Raw genomic sequence first — 18057 nt, 5'->3', positions numbered from 1 at the left:
CGTGCTGTGGGAAGCCTTGCGGTTGGTGCAGTGCAGCGCAGCCCTGTCGCAGATTTGCGGCGTCTCTCGACTCTGTCCATGTCACCGACCGGTCGATTCCCAAATTCCCTCACTCACATTATTGCCATTACGTGGTGCTTGTAGTCAATGCCCAATTGCATTGATCCCGCCCAGGGAATCATGCGATATGGCGCGGGATCAGGATCAGGAGCTGGGCGGCGCTGAATTACGAGCCCAATTACAGTTTCGGTAGCACAGGCGCAACAACCGACTAATTACGTATGAGGGGTCGGTCAGCTGTAATGACGAATGATGAATATCTTCTTGTCAGCGATAGTCCAGCAAGTTCAGCTTCAGATGCTCTGTGGCTCCCATCCTTATCCATCTTAGAAAATTCTATACCTTCTTCTTCTACATTCCTCAATATCTTCAAAAGTAAAAGTGCTGGGAGAGGAGGAAAAATCCCCAAAAGGAAAAAAAAAAAAAAAAAGAACTGCCCCGCCAGCTGATAACATCCATTTGAAGGGCCGATAAGAGCTTCTTGTCTACCAATTCCCCTCATGCCACTTTGAACTACACCAACATTCCATACCGTATCATTTGCTCGCCATCTCCTAATTTTGCTCATCCCTGAGCTCACGGGCGGCAGGCCCTCTTAAATGCCTCTTCAGAGTTACCTAGAATTCTTTCCGGGGCCCATTGACATTCTCCTTACCTTCCGCCGCTTCTTTCGACGAATTTGGCGGGCTCTCTTTCGCGGACTTGGATACACCACCACCTCAGCCTTCGGCTCGAATCTACCGACCAAAATGGCGCTCAAGAAGAAGATTGCCGTCATGACCTCGGGAGGTGACTCCCCGGGGATGAACGCCGTTGTTCGCGCCGTTGTCCGCATGTCCATTCACATGGGCTGCGATGCGTTCTGCATCTACGAGGGGTACGAGGGTCTGGTGCAGGGCGGCGACTTCATCAGGCAGATGGGATGGGACGACGTCAGAAGCTTTCTGTCCGAAGGTGGAACGCTCATCGGAACAGCCCGATGCATGGCCTTTTACGAACGACCGGGCCGGTTGACGGCCGCCAAGAACATGGTGCTCAATGGCATTGACGCCCTCATTATCTGCGGAGGTGACGGCTCTCTGACTGGTGCTGACAAGTTCCGGACGGAATGGCCTTCATTGCTTGAGGAACTTGTTGACAACAAGGAGCTGACTCCGGAGCAAGTTGCGCCGTACAAGCATCTGAACATTGTTGGCCTGGTCGGATCCATTGACAATGACTTGTCCGGTACGGATGCCACCATCGGCTGCTACTCGGCCCTCTCGCGTATCTGCGAAATGGTTGACTACATTGAAGCCACGGCTTCTTCACATTCTCGTGCTTTTGTAATTGAAGTCATGGGACGACACTGCGGCTGGCTAGCGCTTCTAGCTGGAGTTGCGACGGGAGCTGACTTTGTCTTCATTCCCGAGCGGCCGAGAGACCAGGATTGGCGAGAGGACATGAAGATTGTGGTTCAGCGAGTAAGTCATAATGCGCAATTACGTTTACCTTTCTTCCAGATATGAGAATTATACAGCTAACTCATGGTGTCTTTTTTCTTCCTTACGACAGCACCGTAACATGGGAAAGCGAAAGACCATCGTCATTGTCGCAGAGGGCGCCCGTGATAAAGACGGCACCAAGATCACCCCCGACGAGATCAAAGACCTCTTGGCCGACAAGAGCGAAGGTGGCCTCTGCCTCGACACCCGAATCACCACTCTGGGTCACGTCCAGCGAGGAGGCACAGCAGTAGCCTACGACCGCATGCTCGCCACGCTACAAGGTGTTGAAGCCGTCAAGGCTGTGCTGGAGGCCACTCCCGAGACCGAAACTTGCTTCATTGCCATCAACGAGAACAAGATTGTGCGAAAACCGCTTATGCAGGCTGTCAAGGAGACCAAAGAAGTGGCCGTTGCTGTCGATGCCAAAGATTTCGACAAGGCCATGAGCCTCCGAGATACCGAATTCTCGGACCAGTACAAGTCTTACCTGACAACGACCAATGTCATGGTGGATGATCACAAGTTGCCCGAGAAGAGCGTTAGTCTTACCATAGTTTCCCCCCTATGATTTCCCTCATCTTGTTTTCTTCCATTTTCCTTCTTTCTCTTTGTTCATTTATTAATCATGTTGGCTAACCCTTCCGTAGCGAATGAAAATTGGTTTCATCAACGTCGGCGCCCCTGCCGGTGGTATGAATGCCGCTGTGCGCGCGGCCGTTGCATACTGCCTCTCTCGTGGGCACGAGCCCCTTGCCATTCACAATGGTTTCGCCGGATTCGCTCGCCACCACGGCGACTCACCTCTCGGGGCCGTGCGGCCCTTTGACTGGCTCGAAGTTGACGGATGGGCAAGCAAAGGCGGCTCCGAGATTGGCACGAACCGCGAGCTCCCTTCCGAATCCGGCATGGAACTGATTGCCAACCTCATTGAGCAGTACGAATTCGACGCCCTCTTCATTGTTGGCGGCTTTGAGGCTTTCCACGCCGTCTCTCAGCTGCGCAAGGCTAGAGCCGAGTATCCATCATTGTGCATTCCCCTTTGTCTCTTGCCGGCCACGATTTCCAACAACGTTCCTGGCACCGAGTACTCCTTGGGCTCGGACACATGTCTCAACGAGTTGGTCAACTACTGCGACAAGATTAAGCAGTCTGCTTCGGCCACCCGCCGCCGCGTCTTTGTTATCGAGACGCAGGGTGGACGCTCGGGCTATGTCGCAACGCTGGGTGGCCTCAGCGTGGGGGCCTCTGCCGTTTACATTCCCGAAGAGGGAATCAGCCTCGAGATGCTGAATGCGGACGTCAAGCACCTCAAGGAGGTTTTCCGCAAGGACAAGGGCCAGTCCCGCGCTGGTCGCCTGATTCTTGTCAACGAAAAGGCCAGCAAGGTGTACGACGCAAAGCTCATTGCCAGCATCATCCGCGATGAGGCGCACGACCGATTTGAAAGCCGAGAGAGCATCCCCGGACACGTGCAGCAAGGAGGTGTCCCCTCGCCCATGGACCGCTGCCGTGCCGTTCGACTGGCCATTAAGTGTATGCAGCACCTGGAGGAATATGGCCGCAACGCGCACAACCGGGTGAAGAAGGATCCCAACAGCACAAGTGTCATTGGCATCCAAGGCTCCGAGGTTGTCTTTACACCAATTGAGGAGCTGGAGGAGAAGCACACAGACTGGCCAAACAGAAGACCCAAGGTGGCGCACTGGCTGGACATGCGAGAGGTGGTTGATATCTTGGGCGGAAGACCAGACTATCCTAAGCCTGAAAAGAGCTTGACGGGACTTATTGCCAAGGATACAAAGCGCGGAATCTACTCGGGTGCGGACTAATCGGAGATTATGATTACTTGTTGTTTCTTTTGGGATTGATGAGGATGAGAGAGTATTGAGATTATATGGGGGCTTGACGAAACCGAGAGTATCAAAATAACATGGGCTTGTTCAATAGTGTTAAAACAAAAAATGACTAAGAAAGAGAAAACATTATTATGAAAGAAGTATTATTAAGAAAAAATACGATTATAAAAGAAGAGAAATACTAGCCAGTACCCCAGGTCTGTTACCCAACATCCTGTGTCTCCCATTTAAAACCACATATGTGTTGACTGATAATGCCCTAAACCAGGAAAAGCCATAGCAGCAGATGCCAGAAAGATGTAGTAATAGTAGCAGACACCAGACTCAAGCATTGAACATGGAAGAGCAGAAAGGGGGCGCCTTGAAGAGGGCTGTGAGGTGAGATGACGGGCCGAGAACTGGCGATGTGGACTCCGGCAGCAGAGCCGCAACGGAGTCTCTCTCTGACTAGGAGATATATGAGCAAATGGGATACGTGTACTCCGTACGGCACCGCGGCAAGTCAGGAGTAAAAGAAAAAAAAAAACACGTTCCTTGCATCTCATGGAGCGGATGCTAGCTAGCTGAGCAGAGCAAGCAAGCGGTTTGATGGCGGAGTTGCTGCATGTGGACCTGCGTTTGCTTGCACATAAGCTGCAGTTTTTAGTGTCGATTACTTACCTCCAAGGTGCTGTATGTTTTGTATGTACGGTCTGCAACATTGAAGAAGCGCTTACCTCGTGCAGTACATGCCCCAGTAGTATAGGTATTAAATTAAATGCTACTAAATCTACGATGTTGACTTCAATTATGGTTATTCTTAATTTATCTCGCCCGGCTCTTTTGCTAGGAAATCGTTTAAATCAAAGTCTCGAGACACACACACACACACACTTTGACCAGACCACCATCACCATCCATCCCCTACTACTGTACTAGCCCGGGCTGGGGTCACGATGGCCAGGGCTTATTGACGCATGTGACGGGGGTGGTCTGGTCTGTTCTAGTTTCCCAGCCGGGGACCAGGGACGAACTTGTGCCGTGACGCCATGTCTTGTCCTTTCTTCTTTTTCCCTTGTGCTTGTGCTTGCAGGTAAGAGTGGATGGATGGGATGGACGCCTTGTCAGGCTCTCAGGCCGGCGCATGTCACCGGACGGGGTCACTGCGAACGGGCTTGTATCCTAGCCAAAGCATCCAATTCTCATGGTGTAATAGCCCGTCTTTTTGCCTTGCCATGGGTGTACGAGTACATAGTTTCTTCGAGAAGGTCATGGAAAGAAAAAGAGGGCGAGAGCAACAAGCAAAAAAAAGATGGAGGGGGGGCCGAATTATGCCCAACCAGCCAGGGGGGGTAGTCTGTTTCGGCTTGGAGTTTTCTAGTTCGTCTTGCATTGAAAGAAAAGTATTCTATGCCATCATCATGCTGTGTCGCTCCTCTGCTAGTGAGGGGAGCGAAAGTACTCGTAGAAAAAAAACCCGCAAGAAATGTGATTAGTATCGAGGCATAGACCGTTTTAGCTCGCTGCACTATTGCGTCAGGAAGATGCCAGGCGCTAATGGGGGGGAAAGCTTGACTTGGTCTTGGTTGCTTGGTTTCTGGCAAATGGATCAGGTTGGGCTGGAATCGGAGTGGTTGGTTGGGGTCGCTTTTTCACAGCCCCTCCGGCGATGGGGACGGACGGAGCCGGGGGGATGCAAATGTTTCTTTGAGAGGGAAGCAAAGAGAAGCAGGAGGGGAAAAGAGTCAGAGAGGAGAGCCGAAAAAAGAGGGATAGGAGAGAAGAGGGTCGCGGATTGCTGCGCCCTCTCACAAGGTCGAGTGATTGGAGGTTGCTCGTATCGTACACTGAAAGTTACAGTTCCCATCTTCTGCTACTAGGGATGGCCCATGGACCGAGCCGCTGCTAGAATGTGTGGCCGTGCTAACGAGAGTTTGGTGGGCTTGCGCTAACAAGATTCAAGGCTGGGATGGATGGAATTCCGTATGGATGGGATGGGATGGGATGGGATGGGATGGATGGATGGACGGGCATCTCCTGATTGCTGTGGCTTTACAACAACAGCCTTGGATTCGGTATCCAGCACTCACAGAGTGTCTCACATCTAGGAGGCCTGGAGGCCCAAAGTGAGGGAACAGCGTCATCGTCGTTATCGCTGGTATAGACACCACCACGACAAAAAGTCTGGACTCAGTATTACATGTATCTACGTTTGGTTGCTGGAGGTAAGATTGTTGGGCATGTATCCATCACCACTGCTATACCGTCCATAGACTGCTACTACGAGTATACCTTGCTTTGTCGCAGTAGTAATAGGTGCTCGCTTCTCACTTACAGCATGGATGTATCGACTCCATCCGCATGCATCGTGAGTGCATGTTTACCTACCTATCCTATCCTATCCTTTGTAGCAACCTAGTCAGTCAGTCATTTCCCATCAGCAACCTGAATGCAATCGAATCCAGGCCAGGTCCCCGCTTGGGCTCCAAGACAAGCGAGGATTCCCATGCAAGTCCGAGATAGAGTCACCGAGCGGAAACGTGTTTCAGCACATGAAAGAAAAAAGAAGAAGCAGAAAAAACAAGAACAAGAGCAAGACAATAGAGCACCTAGCTAGCCTTCCACTTCCAACACGGTAGTGGCGCATCCCGGCCCCCTGCTTCTTTTTTCGGGCCTCCAATGAATGTGAATGACACAAGACATCAGGTCAGGTTCCCAGCACCAGCTTTGATCGCCTGAGCCCGTTTCTCGCTGCCGGGATGACGTTGGCCAACCCCTGTCGCCAGCTGATACTGCCTTGCTGCCTCTGAAAGAAAAAAAGTCATGGATCACTGCCCCTCTGGCCGTTGGCGCCCGCTTTGCAAGTGGAGGGCTAGAAAATCCTCAAAACCAGCAGCAACAGTCGCTGCGTCGCTTTGTCTGTCTCTTGTTCTCCATTCTCTGTACTCTACCCAACTTGCATCTGTCGCTCGAATCTGTGCTGCGCACTGATTTCACCCTCTCATCCCGCTTCCGTCGAAATCGCTCGCTCCGGTGCGCGTGTCTCTTTGTCTTCCCAGTCAATTAATGTGAGTGCTCACTCACTCTCTCGCGTCCAAAACGTCACAAGGAGCCTCAGCCGCATGACGTTCCCACATCAAGACCCCGCTCCAACTCCTCCCGCTTATACTGATTGATAAAGCAAAGTCACCACAGAAATAACCTGCCCTTTGCCCCGGCTTTTGTCGCTCAAACATACAAAGCGAACGAGGCGCCGAACTTCATCTTTTGATCTTTTGATCTTTTGGGCTTGACTTTTGAAACCAGCGGAACACGAGACCAAGACAAGAGAAACACACGAAATTAAAGCATGGCTTACCGAGACCAAGACTACGGACGCCGGTCTGCCGTCGAGTTTGACGATACCATCCGCACACGCACCGTCACCCGCAGCCCCGCGCCACCCGCCCCAAGATCCCGCCGAGGCGATTTTGAGGAGTTTGACGTCCACATCCGCGAGAGAGATGGCAATCTGCCCGAGTTCCTGAACCGCTCTCGAAGGCCTGAGGCTGGCCCCATGGTCCTGCGCCAGCGCGAGGCCGATCCCTATGACCGCCCGCCCAGGGAGCCCAGCCCGATTCGCTTCCGCGAGGAGCGCATTGTGCGGAGGGCCCAGAGCGTTTCGCCTTCAGAGCCCGAGCATGAGCACTCTCGCACCAGAATCGTCGAGAAGATCAGAAGCCCCTCCCTCGCCAGACGCAGGTCCCCCTCGCCCAGAGCCGTGCGCTATGTTGAGCCGTCCGACACTGCTTCGGAGCACATCCGCATCATCGAGCGAGAGCGCGAGCGTGAGCGAGTGCCTTCGCCTTCGCCTTCTCCCCCTCCGGCACCCCCCGTCATCCGCGGCCCGGTCATTGAGCGTGAGGTTATTACGCACTACACAGACATTGATCATGGTGAGTTTGGCTTTTCCCCCTGGACACGTTTCAGCCATCAGGTGTTGTCAATTAGAGTTCGATGCTAACGGGTTCCTAGGCATGATCCAAGCCAGACAGCCATCCCCGCCTCCAGCGGCCCGGCCCCGCCCGAGAGAGCGCGAGACCCGCGAGACAGACATTGACATTTCACTGTCCAAGGGCCGCGCTGAGGTTGACATTCACCGATCTGCTAGCCGCACTCGCTCAAAGAGCCGTGAAAGGCGTTCCAGCCGCTTCTATGACGACGACATTGTTGTCCGTCGCGACTTGAAGGTCGAGGAGACCAAGACCCGCAGAAGGGCTCACTCTGCCGCTGCACGCGGCCCCGTCGAGGACGATGAGGCTGAGTACATCACTTCCAAGGTCGACTCTCGGGGACGCATGGGCGAGGCCTGGGGCGGTGCTACCAAGAACTGGGCCATTGTCGACGTGCCTCCTGGAACTGAGCGGATACGCATGGATGGCGTTGGCGGCGCAACCACCGACACCACCTGGAGCAAGTACAGCGGTGTGCGGAGGACCAAGTTTGTGCCGGAGAGAGAGAGGGATAGGGATGTCCGGGATGACTTGTCCAACAGGGCGCCCTCGCCTCCTCCCGCTCTCCGGGGTGAGCGCGTCAGCGTTTCCATCCTCGACCGTGACCGTGAGATTGAAATCGACAGGCGGGTCGGCCGCTCTCCTGCTCCTCCCAAGGAGATGTGGACTGAGATCACTAAGGACCTGGTGATCCGCGAGGCCATCGAAGAGCTTGGCTACGAGTATGAGGAGACTGATCAATTCTTTTATGTCATGGATTACCTCAAATATGTAAGTGACGATCGGTTGAAGTGTCCAAGTCAAATACACACAGTCTGCTAACCCAATCTTCCCCTCAGGACGATGTTCTTCAATTGACTGAACTATCTGATGATATTCGACGATCCAAGCGACAGCGACAGCGCGACATTCGATTCGACCGCGAGGTTGACTACTATGAGGAAGTTGACCGACGAAGCTATGACAGGCGTGCGCCTCCTCGGCGGGACGAGCGTGATCGCAATGTCGTCAGGGAGACTGAGGTGATTTACGACCGCGCAGCTCCTCGCTACCGTTGAGGAATCTCAACCTCACATCCACGTCCTGAAGCTCATAACATGATTGATTCTTTATGAGTAAGATTTGGATATTTGTCGACTTGCCTCTTTATTTGTCTTGGATACAAAGAAGCCATCTACCGCGCGAGGCGAAGAATTAGTCTGACTCAAAAAGAGAAGGAAGATGGAATGTATTGCATGGATGGGATATAACTGAGCTGGCTTGATCTTATCATTTTCTTTTTTTGCAGGGACGATTCAAGGGGATTGGAGGAGGGGGCGAGTGAGAAGTTGGATCTTTTTTTCTTATTTCTTTCTTCATGTCTTACGATCCATGAATGCTTGATGACGACTTGGAGTTTAAATTGATGTTCTTTTATTATTATTATATTTTCTCATTTACACGTAATGAATAACGAAAAGGCAAATAAACATACTACTCTACATAACCAATCTTTTCTGGTGTCACTCATTACAGCTATCTACCTAGTAGTTTATATCTTTTCACACCCATTTCTAGAACCAGCTACCAGCATATTGGATGCCCACGGCAAAAAGGGAACCGGGTGTACGGACGATTGCTCGATTGTATCTATAACCACCTCTCTTGATATCATTTGCTGTAGACTCACGCAAGAGTAAAAAACAAAGATCATTTTCCAGGTACTGCAAGGCAGATCGGTATAGTACATGCCTGTAATTTGGGTAGGTATTCAGCCACGTTTTTGCCTGCAGAATGGGCAGTATGCTGGAAATAAGTTGTATTGGATCCTAACTGCGAACTGCAGTCATCCTCCTTCAAAAGTCAACCGATCATTGAACTATTAAGGGCTCGTTGATTTCATCGTCACCAAGCATCTACTTACTACTAGGAAGGTTAGTTGTATGATATAATTGATGACTTGAATAAGATTTAATTCTATTGATAATGGCCGAGTCTTTGACCAAACGTTGGAACATTTCAATTTGAGCTCTACCGGGCTACCTGGTACTAATGAATCTCAAGCTGCAAGTACCTAAGAGTTGAATTCCTTGAAAGCTGGAGCTCGATATTGCCCACTACCTCCTTAGAGGTAGGTAAATACCAAGGTATCACCATCCCTCCCCTTCAAACGGGTTCCCACATTAGTCTTGGTGAATAAGGTAGGTAGATTCTACAGTTCACTGATGGATTCAAAGTTCAGTGAATCAAGTACCAGGCATCCACAATGATAGGTCTCTGGAACCTTCTCTCTCCCCTGGGAATCTGAAGAGTGACTGAGTTGGCACGGAAGAAAGCATCCGGCTCAAGTGAATGCGGCCGTATGTACTACCAGGTAGGCAGGGCTGAGTGTATATACTTTAGTTGCCCGCCTAACTGTGGCACAGGTAGCTTTTCACGGATTGCAAACAGAGTTTAGCAAACGAAGGCCGGTGGGGCTCGGAGACTTTCACGGATTATTCCTTCCTAATAGTTCTACTCATCTCCGTTCCCTCGATCCGTTAGCTATCTTGTCTGTTTTCCCTTCTTCTCTCTTACCTGGTTCTGATCCTGTCATCGCCCTCCCAAGTGTCAGTCAACATGGATGAATCGAAACTCCATGAAAGAATTCGGCTTGCTATAGACGAATTCCTTCTTTCAGAAAACACCACTACAGAGGCAAAAGAGGCATTGCTTCGTTATGCAGAAGCGCGACCACGTCATGCGAATCCGGACCCCATCATTCCTACCGAAGAAGTGAGAATCAGACTGGAGCTGATTGCCAAGCTTGAGAAGACGATTAACACACCAACTGGCGCATTTGCGTCCGACGCTGATGGAGGCTTCCAATTTACGCATCTCCAGCTGTCATATCTTATTTTGATACCCTTGGAGTTTCTACGCCGCCTCAGCCAAGAATCTTACACATTAAGGCATCCATACTACACCATAGATTCTTACATATCCTTTAGTGATTATTTTCACCCTCACCCTCCCCTACCCCCCCTTTTAGCAATGAATGTTTGCTGACTTTTTTTTTTTACTCCAGTGGTGCGAGGTAGAATGCCTGGAGAAAAATCGACTCAGAACCAAACAGCCTCCCAAGCCTCACGGGGCGGTAGTCTCCGTGGAAGAGGTAGCCAACGTGGAGATAGCCGGAGTCGAAGTAGCCAGCGCAAAAGTAGCGATGGCGGCACGGATACCAAGAGTGTCAATCGAAACACCAGAGAGCGCGACAAATGTTTTGCCAGGGATGGTGGAGTATGCATCCTCACAGGAGCTGCTTACCCTGAAGTCTGCCACATCATCCCTTTTGCGATTACTGCAAGTGCGGCAAGCATATCTCAGTGTCACTTTTTTGTCCCTGCCGTAGAAGGTCTACTGGGCGGCGAAGATGCACAATCGTTCCATGAACTTCTTCTTTTGGCGCCAGGTTCTTCTGACAAATCTTGGAACATGCTCTGCTTGCACCCTACTCTTCATTCCTGGTGGGGTAAATGTCTTTTTGGATTGAAGTTCCATGGGATCATTCCTTCACTTGAGAATGAGAATTGTATCTTTCAATTGCAATTCCATTGGCTACCCAGGACCGGCAACAATCCAGCAGAAAGAATTAAAGTAGACAACGACGCTATCGCGAGAATGCTTCAGACAATCCAACGAGAGCAGGATAAAGGTCTCATCATGGAGTCAAGGAAAGAAAACTGCCGCCCCATCGAAACTGGAGACGTGTTCAGCCTAGTCATGGCAAAAGAAGATGCTGCTAAGATGAAAGTCATGATCGATATCCAGTGGGCAAATGCAAAACTTGCGGCGATTTCTGGTGCCGCGGATTTTTGGGAGCCTCCGGCCGGATATTCCAGCGACCCTGACGTCGATCCCTCTGACCATGTTGCAGATTGGCTTGAAACTCTTCAGCCTCCAGAGACTTTACCTTAGGAACATGGAGTTTCTGGTGCGCTGGAGAAGAGTGAGCCCAAGCTACCGGCATCAGAGAGACAGAATGTATTGATGCCAAGGAACATTTCACCATCACGACCCGAGGGTAGTTCTCAAGGGAAGGCTAAATCGCCTGAGAAGACGTCGCTAGAGAAGACTATATCATTAGTGGAGGCACCCCAAAAGCTGTCGACTAGGCTCAAAGTGAAGGAGAATTTGTCGCCTGGGAAGGGTCCCTCTAGCAGTTAAGGTCAGATATGTTGCATGTCGATAGTCAATATAAAGCTTGATGAAATCGGTTTCCAAGACGCCGCCGCGTAAGCGTCTCACCATCGTCATATTCATATTATATCACATTCATTTCATTCAACCGCAGTGCAAAAGTCAGCACCCCTCATCAGCATGTGCTATCGATAAAACTTTCCAGCATCTCGTTGCCCTGGAAGCTGTGGAGAATATTCTGCGTTTACGAGTGAGACAAAGAGAACGTCGGGAGCGGGGAATAATGGAAGCTGTTGGAAACCCGTCCCGCAATAGGCAACCTTGCGGGCACTGTGCGAAAGTTGAGCTGCGGGTGCGTGCGAAGGGACTGTCATGTATCATCAATGTTTTTTTTTGTGCCTGTTGTTGTTTTGAACACTGATTACCGTTGGCGGCAAAGATATTGGATGCGACGTTGAAGGACTTTCAAGGAAAAACAAGACGTCTGGTCTGCTTCATTAAGAAGTGCCTTAGCAGGTATAAGCATAACGCAGCCCAGCTGAGATGATTGCATGAACCCTCCGAAAGGGTCCTGTTTTGACGGAACCCCGCTGAAGCAAGCAAAATAGGGCGAGTTTCCAGCCGGTCTGACTAGCAGTACAGTAGTGCCGCCTTATTGAGGCTCCAACGGATGTCGAATGCTGTCATTGCAGCTGTTTCTAGTGATGAATCACATGACAGCACAGGCACAAACGGAACTAGGGTCTGTCATGCTCGTCACAGGCACGGAACAGCGGGAGCAGCGAATCAAGCAGGCCTGGATGACGGCAGGATGTGCACAATTTGCCACTGCGCTGCTGATCCGCCCCGTTCCATGCTCTACCTACTAGGTACTAGGTAGTAGTTCGTGGTGATATCAATAGTACAATATGTAGAGGTATCTACAGGTAAAGTACGAATATTGTACTGTACTGTGCTCGGTGCTGCGGGTTATGTTGGTTATCTATGTTATCGTATTCGCGAGGCGTCGAAGACAAGAATCTGCATGTGCTCAAGGGCTGTCTCACAACTTTCCCTTGGCGGCAACCTTGAGATCCGCCCGCCCCGCCTGTCGCTAAGCTTTTTTTCGCCCTCTTCTTTTTTTTCCCGCAGGCCTCAGCTGTGTTAACCGCCGTTTCGCCGGGGCAGCGACGTCGCCCTTGGCCCCGCTGCAAACCCGCCACGGCCGACGCTGATTCGTCCACGCCGGGGGGAAAACAATCAATCCACATATCCTCCCGCGCCTTGCTCAGCTTGCTGGCTGGAACTTGGTACATAGCGGGGGAGCCCTCCATGTTTAGTGGAAGCTCGCCCTTGGAAGGGCCCTGAGAGAAGCACCCGGAAGCACCGTCAAGTGCCGCCCGCTGCTGTTGACGACCGCTATTACTGTCTGGATCGCCCAGCTGTGCAGTGCAGTGCCGCTGTGTGCTGATCTTGGTTCAGGTTAGGTTGACGAAACTCTATTCATTGTTTGCATTCTTGACCCATTTCCACAAACTCGGCATACTTCTCTGTCTCAACCCTTGAACTCAACTGTGCTGTTATTTTCTTTTCTCTTCTTCTGCTCTTTTCAACAGAACCACCACCCCTGGGCCGCATTTACAGGCACTTCCCGAACCTCGTGACAGCACGGCATCGCTGCGTCATTCTCACAGCCCGGCACGCTCTTTAGCACCTCTCCCTCTAAAATAGCGCCTACACAGGCACGCAGTCGTGCAGCTGCAAGAAAGTGGCGGTAGCAAGGCGGTAGCATCTCTGGGCCCCGTCATCCCACAGCACAAAACTACCCCCCTTGCCGACCTTTTACTATTTGGAGGCAGACCCTCTGTGCGATCCCTCGACCCTATTCGCTCTCTTCCCCTTCTGCGTCTGCTTCTGACCGTAATACAGCCAGGCAGCTGTTGGGATCCTCACGCTCACGGTTCCAAGACTGAGAAAAAGTACATCGCCCAAATTTCAATAGACCGCCCTTTTCCTTTTTCTGCCTTGTCGCGCCAAACCAACTACGTGTATCCCACGAGGCTACCCTTTTTTTTCTACTTTCTCTTTTTTCTCTCTCCGCCTCCGCCTTGGGAACTCCCCCGCGTCTACGCCCTTCTTCCCTCCCCCCCCTTGGTCCAACACGTGTGTGGCCGCTCATCACAACAGGGCGCTTCCCACCAGCATCACCAGGGCCTCAAGACGCCGCATGACAGGACGCTTTAAAGACCGCAACCATGTCGAGCTCAGAGATTAATACGGTGCTCGCCAACTCGCTGTCTGCAGGTTAGTACCCAGTGGAGGGAAAAACTCTACCGCAGAATCCCTCCCTGCGCACCCCTCAAGAGGGGCACTTTTGTTTGCTTGTGACGGCCCTTTGCTCTCCAGGACGCCCGTCTTGGGGGCGGAAAGAAGAAGAAAGCGACTTTGGGAAACCGAGCTACAGAGCATCCTCAGCTAACCAGAGGTGAATAATTACAGATGCGAACCTGCGAAACGCCGCCGAACAACAACTCACCCAGGCAGCGGAGAGTAACTTCGTACGTGTTTGCCCGCCTCCCTTGAATCAACAAAAGATCCGATCGCAGACACTGACAAAATTTCTCTTTTTCGCCTTCGTATAGCCGCTGTACCTCGCTACACTCGTTCAAGAACTCGCAAACGAACAAGCAGAGAGCTCCATCCGAGCCGCTGCCGGTATTGCCCTCAAGAACGCCTTCACAGCCAGAGACTTCGCCAGGCAGCAGGAGCTGCAGACAAAATGGCTTCAGGGAACGGACGATGAGACCAAGAGCCGGGTGAAGCAGCTGACACTGCAGACCCTGTCCTCAAGCAACACCCGTGCTGGCAATGCTGCCGCCCAAGTCATCTCCTCCATCGCCGCCATCGAGCTGCCCCGCAACCAATGGCCCGATCTGCTTCCTTTCCTCGTCAAGAACGTGAGCGAGGGCGCCGATCACCAGAAGCAGGCTTCACTCACCACCATTGGCTACATCTGCGAAAGCCAAGACTCCGAGCTGCGACTCGCTCTCGTAACCCATTCCAACGCCATCCTGACCGCTGTCGTCCAGGGCGCTCGCAAGGAGGAGGCCAACGTCGAGGTCCGACTCGCCGCCATCACGGCGCTTGGCGACTCGCTCGAGTTTGTTGCCAACAACTTCAAGCATGAGGGCGAGCGAAACTACATCATGCAAGTCGTTTGCGAGGCCACCCAGGCCGATGACTCGAGAATCCAGCAGGGCGCTTTCGGCTGCCTGAACCGCATCATGGGTCTTTACTACGAGAACATGCGCTTCTACATGGAGAAGGCCCTCTTTGGCCTGACCATTCTCGGGATGAAATCCGAGGATGAGGACGTCGCCAAGCTGGCCGTCGAATTCTGGAGCACCGTCTGCGAAGAGGAAATTTCCATCGAAGACGACAACTCACAGGTCGAGAGCTCGGACCAGATGCGCTCATTCTACAACTTTGCGCGCGTTGCCGCCAATGAGGTTGTTCCTGTCTTGTTGACTCTCCTGACCAAGCAGGACGAGGATGCTACGGATGATGAGTACAACTTGTCCCGGGCTGCCTACCAGTGTCTGCAGCTCTACTCTCAGGCTGTCAACGCCACCATCATTGCTCCAGTTCTGTCCTTTGTTGAGTCGAACCTGAGATCTGATGACTGGCACAACCGAGACGCTGCCGTTTCTGCATTTGGCGCCATTATGGAGGGCCCCGATGAGAAGGTTCTGGAGCCCATTGTCAAGCAGGCTCTGCCTGTCCTGATCACCATGATGGACGACTCGTCTCTCCAGGTCAAGGACTCCACCGCCTATGCCCTGGGCCGCGTCACCGAGGCGTGCTCAGAGGCTATTGATGCTCAACAGCATCTTCCCACGCTGATTGCGTCCCTCTTCAAGGGCCTCATTAGCAACGCCAAGATGGCCCCATCTTGCTGCTGGGCCCTGATGAACCTCGCCGAGCGCTTCGCCGGCGATTTTGGTGCTTCTTCTAACCCCATTACTCCTCACTTTAACCAGGCCGTCAGCTCCCTGCTGGACGTCACTGCTCGCCAGGATACCGAGACATCCGTGCGAACCGCCGCCTACGAAGTCCTCAATGTCTTTGTTCAGAACTCTGCCTCTGAGAGCCTGCCGGCCATCGCATCCCTGTCTGATGTCATCATCAAGCGTCTCGAGGAGACCATTCCTCTGCAGACTCAGGTCGTTAGCGTCGAGGACAAGCTGACTCTGGAAGAGATGCAAAACAGCCTGTGCACCGTTCTGCAAGCCATCATCTCGCGCCTTGATAAGGAGATTACCCCTCAAGGTGATCGCATCATGCAGGTCCTCCTTCAGATCCTAAGCACTATCGGAGGAAAGTCTAGCGTGCCCGAGGCCATCTTCGCCACCATCAGCGCCCTGTCAACTACCATGGAGGAAGACTTTATCAAATACATGGAAGCCTTTGTTCCATTCCTGTACAATGCTCTCGGAAACCAAGACGAGCCTAGTCTCTGCTCGATGGCTATTGGCCTCGTCAGCGACATTACGCGATCCATGGGCGAGCGCAGCCAGCCTTTCTGCGACAACTTCATGAACTATCTCCTCAACAACCTAAGGGTGAGTTTTTCCTTTAATTTTCACCGCCAGCGACAGACAATTTGGGTCTTGACATAACTAACTCGCCGTCTCACAGAGTACCACTCTTGCCAACCAGTTCAAGCCCGCTATTCTGCAGTGCTTTGGTGATATTGCCGGCGCCATCGGAGGCCACTTCGAGACGTACCTGTCAGTCGTTGCTCAGGTTTTGGAGCAAGCATCCACAGTCACAGCAACGCCCGAGGGACCCGATGAGATGTACTACTATGTCATCTCTCTGCGAGAAGGTATCATGGATGCGTGGGGTGGCATTATCGGTGCCATGAAGTCCAGCGGAAAGAGTACGTTTGATCTCACATTTCTGCCCTACCGTAATTGTAATACTGACAAATTTTCTGCAGCGCAAGTCCTTCAGCAATATGTTCCCGCCATCTTCCAGCTTCTTAACCTCATCAGCACTGATGCCAACCGCAGCGAGTCACTTATGAGGGCGGCTATGGGAGTCATCGGGTAAGAACCTAACTAATATCTACGTAATAGAACGAATATGCTAACACCATCTTTAGTGACTTGGCTGACGCCTATCCCAATGGCGAGCTTGTTGATGCTTTCCGACAGGGCTGGTTGACGGCGATGATTAAGGAGACCAAGACCAACCGCGACTTCCAGCCGCGCACGATAGAGACCGCTCGCTGGGCTCGTGAGCAAGTCAAGCGTCAGTTGGGTGGCACACAAGGCGTCATTGCTCAGTCTTGAGGTCACAATCCCGCTCTTCAATCTTGAGCGTCCTGTCCCGGGACCATAAGTCTCAAACAACAAAAGGAACAACTGCACCGCGACAGCCGTTGATTCTAAATCGAGAGCATCTCGTTATACTTTCCTGCCGCAGGATTCGCGCGCAGGCGCACACACCCCTTTCCCCTTTCCCCCCAGTTCAACACATCACAACACATCACAACAGAGCAACAACACGATCCCCATGACCACTTCATGTGTATATAGACCCTATGACACTACAGTAATCCAATACCCCCTTTCATGAAACTTTTTACACATTACACCATATTCCTTTTTTTTTATTCGAGTGGCTACAGTTTCCATATTTACAACATTCCCCGCTCCCCCATCGATCCCATTTTAATTGTCATCTTTTTTGCCCCCCAAGTCGTAACGATGGAATAGAGAAGTCATGTATGCTCCGCACGTATCGAAAAGAACGGCGGCAGCTAACCCAAAAGTCATGTAGAAAGGAACAGGGAGTACAAAGGAGGCCGGCTATTCATCGTTTTGTTTTTTCTTGTTTTTGTCTTCTTTCTAGGTTTCGTTATCTCCCCCCAAACAGCAATAGCAGAAGTTCAAGCCCTAGTCGGTTAAGTTTTTCTGTGTTGGTGTTTCTCTTATCATCGTGCATTCATCCATTGGATGCCCCTTCGAGTGAATGGGCTTTGCATTTAGGAATGGCTCTTTGTGATTTGGTTTTTGCAAGGGCGAGCAACTACGGGCGCGGGTAGTGGTGGATGGAATATCAAGGGAACTTTTGGAGCGTGTCGGGGGAACCGTTTGTTTTTGCAGCTTTGACTCGCCTTGGGTTGGCGAGGAGGCAGACAGAGATAGGGGGAAAGAAAAGAAGTATCAGGTTTTTAGGGAATTATGGCTTTAGAACTAGAGAATCAAGTGATCTCGTTCCATGTACGGCGGTGCTGAGCGTTCGGGCCGCCGTTAGATAGTAGCGTCACAAACTGCAAATGGAATTTTGGTTGATCCCCCCTTTTACATTGAGGCTTTGATATGCTCTGCGTCTTGGTGGGCTCTGGTAATGGGTGAGTGAGTGTGGTCTGACCGGTGTTTGTATCTCATCTTCTCTGTAAAAGGAGACTTATCAAGGTGGATTTCAGGAATCTTCTCGTAGCCACCAAGTACTTACCTCTAAGTTAGACCATATACC

The 18057-nt window shown here is 51.7% G+C and overlaps 5 protein-coding genes across 5 annotated transcripts; all 5 read left to right on the top strand.

Moving 5' to 3' along the window:
- Window positions 1-809: 809 nt before the first annotated feature.
- M431DRAFT_96154 (hypothetical protein) lies at window positions 810-3376 on the top strand (the record flags this gene model as incomplete). Its single annotated transcript, XM_024924794.1, has 3 exons — window positions 810-1523; window positions 1615-2085; window positions 2195-3376. The coding sequence occupies 3 exons, from the start codon at window positions 810-812 to the stop codon at window positions 3374-3376; spliced, it is 2367 nt and encodes a 788-aa protein (XP_024769925.1).
- A 957-nt stretch (window positions 3377-4333) lies between these two features.
- M431DRAFT_541995 (hypothetical protein) lies at window positions 4334-4935 on the top strand (the record flags this gene model as incomplete). Its single annotated transcript, XM_024921113.1, has 1 exon — window positions 4334-4935. A coding segment is annotated over one exon (405 nt), but the record flags the coding sequence as incomplete, so codon positions are not given.
- A 1796-nt stretch (window positions 4936-6731) lies between these two features.
- Window positions 6732-8432, top strand: M431DRAFT_95830 (hypothetical protein; the record flags this gene model as incomplete). Its single annotated transcript, XM_024924747.1, has 3 exons — window positions 6732-7317; window positions 7397-8145; window positions 8214-8432. The coding sequence occupies 3 exons, from the start codon at window positions 6732-6734 to the stop codon at window positions 8430-8432; spliced, it is 1554 nt and encodes a 517-aa protein (XP_024769923.1).
- Window positions 8433-9940: 1508 nt separating this feature from the next.
- M431DRAFT_512446 (hypothetical protein) lies at window positions 9941-11630 on the top strand. Its single transcript, XM_024919838.1, has one exon. The coding sequence runs from the start codon at window positions 10435-10437 to the stop codon at window positions 11308-11310; it is 876 nt and encodes a 291-aa protein (XP_024769922.1). The 5' UTR covers window positions 9941-10434; the 3' UTR covers window positions 11311-11630.
- Window positions 11631-13766: 2136 nt separating this feature from the next.
- Window positions 13767-16868, top strand: M431DRAFT_9512 (hypothetical protein; the record flags this gene model as incomplete). The annotated part of the gene is made up of 6 exons (XM_024924662.1): window positions 13767-13815; window positions 14011-14069; window positions 14154-16133; window positions 16210-16453; window positions 16514-16622; window positions 16679-16868. The coding sequence occupies 6 exons, from the start codon at window positions 13767-13769 to the stop codon at window positions 16866-16868; spliced, it is 2631 nt and encodes an 876-aa protein (XP_024769921.1).
- Between the last annotated feature and the right edge of the window lie 1189 nt (window positions 16869-18057).

The sequence above is a fragment of the Trichoderma harzianum genome (assembly GCF_003025095.1).
Source record: "Trichoderma harzianum CBS 226.95 unplaced genomic scaffold M431scaffold_15, whole genome shotgun sequence".
In the NCBI taxonomy this organism is placed as follows: Eukaryota; Fungi; Ascomycota; class Sordariomycetes; order Hypocreales; family Hypocreaceae; genus Trichoderma; species Trichoderma harzianum.
The sequence above is the reverse complement of the archived record's forward strand: the minus strand, read 5'-3'. Positions and strand labels throughout refer to the sequence as shown.

Excerpts from the sequence above, each read along its gene's own strand:
- M431DRAFT_512446 (XM_024919838.1), top strand. The coding sequence starts at position 10,435 with ATGCCTGGAGAAAAATCGACTCAGAACCAAACAGCCTCCCAAGCCTCA.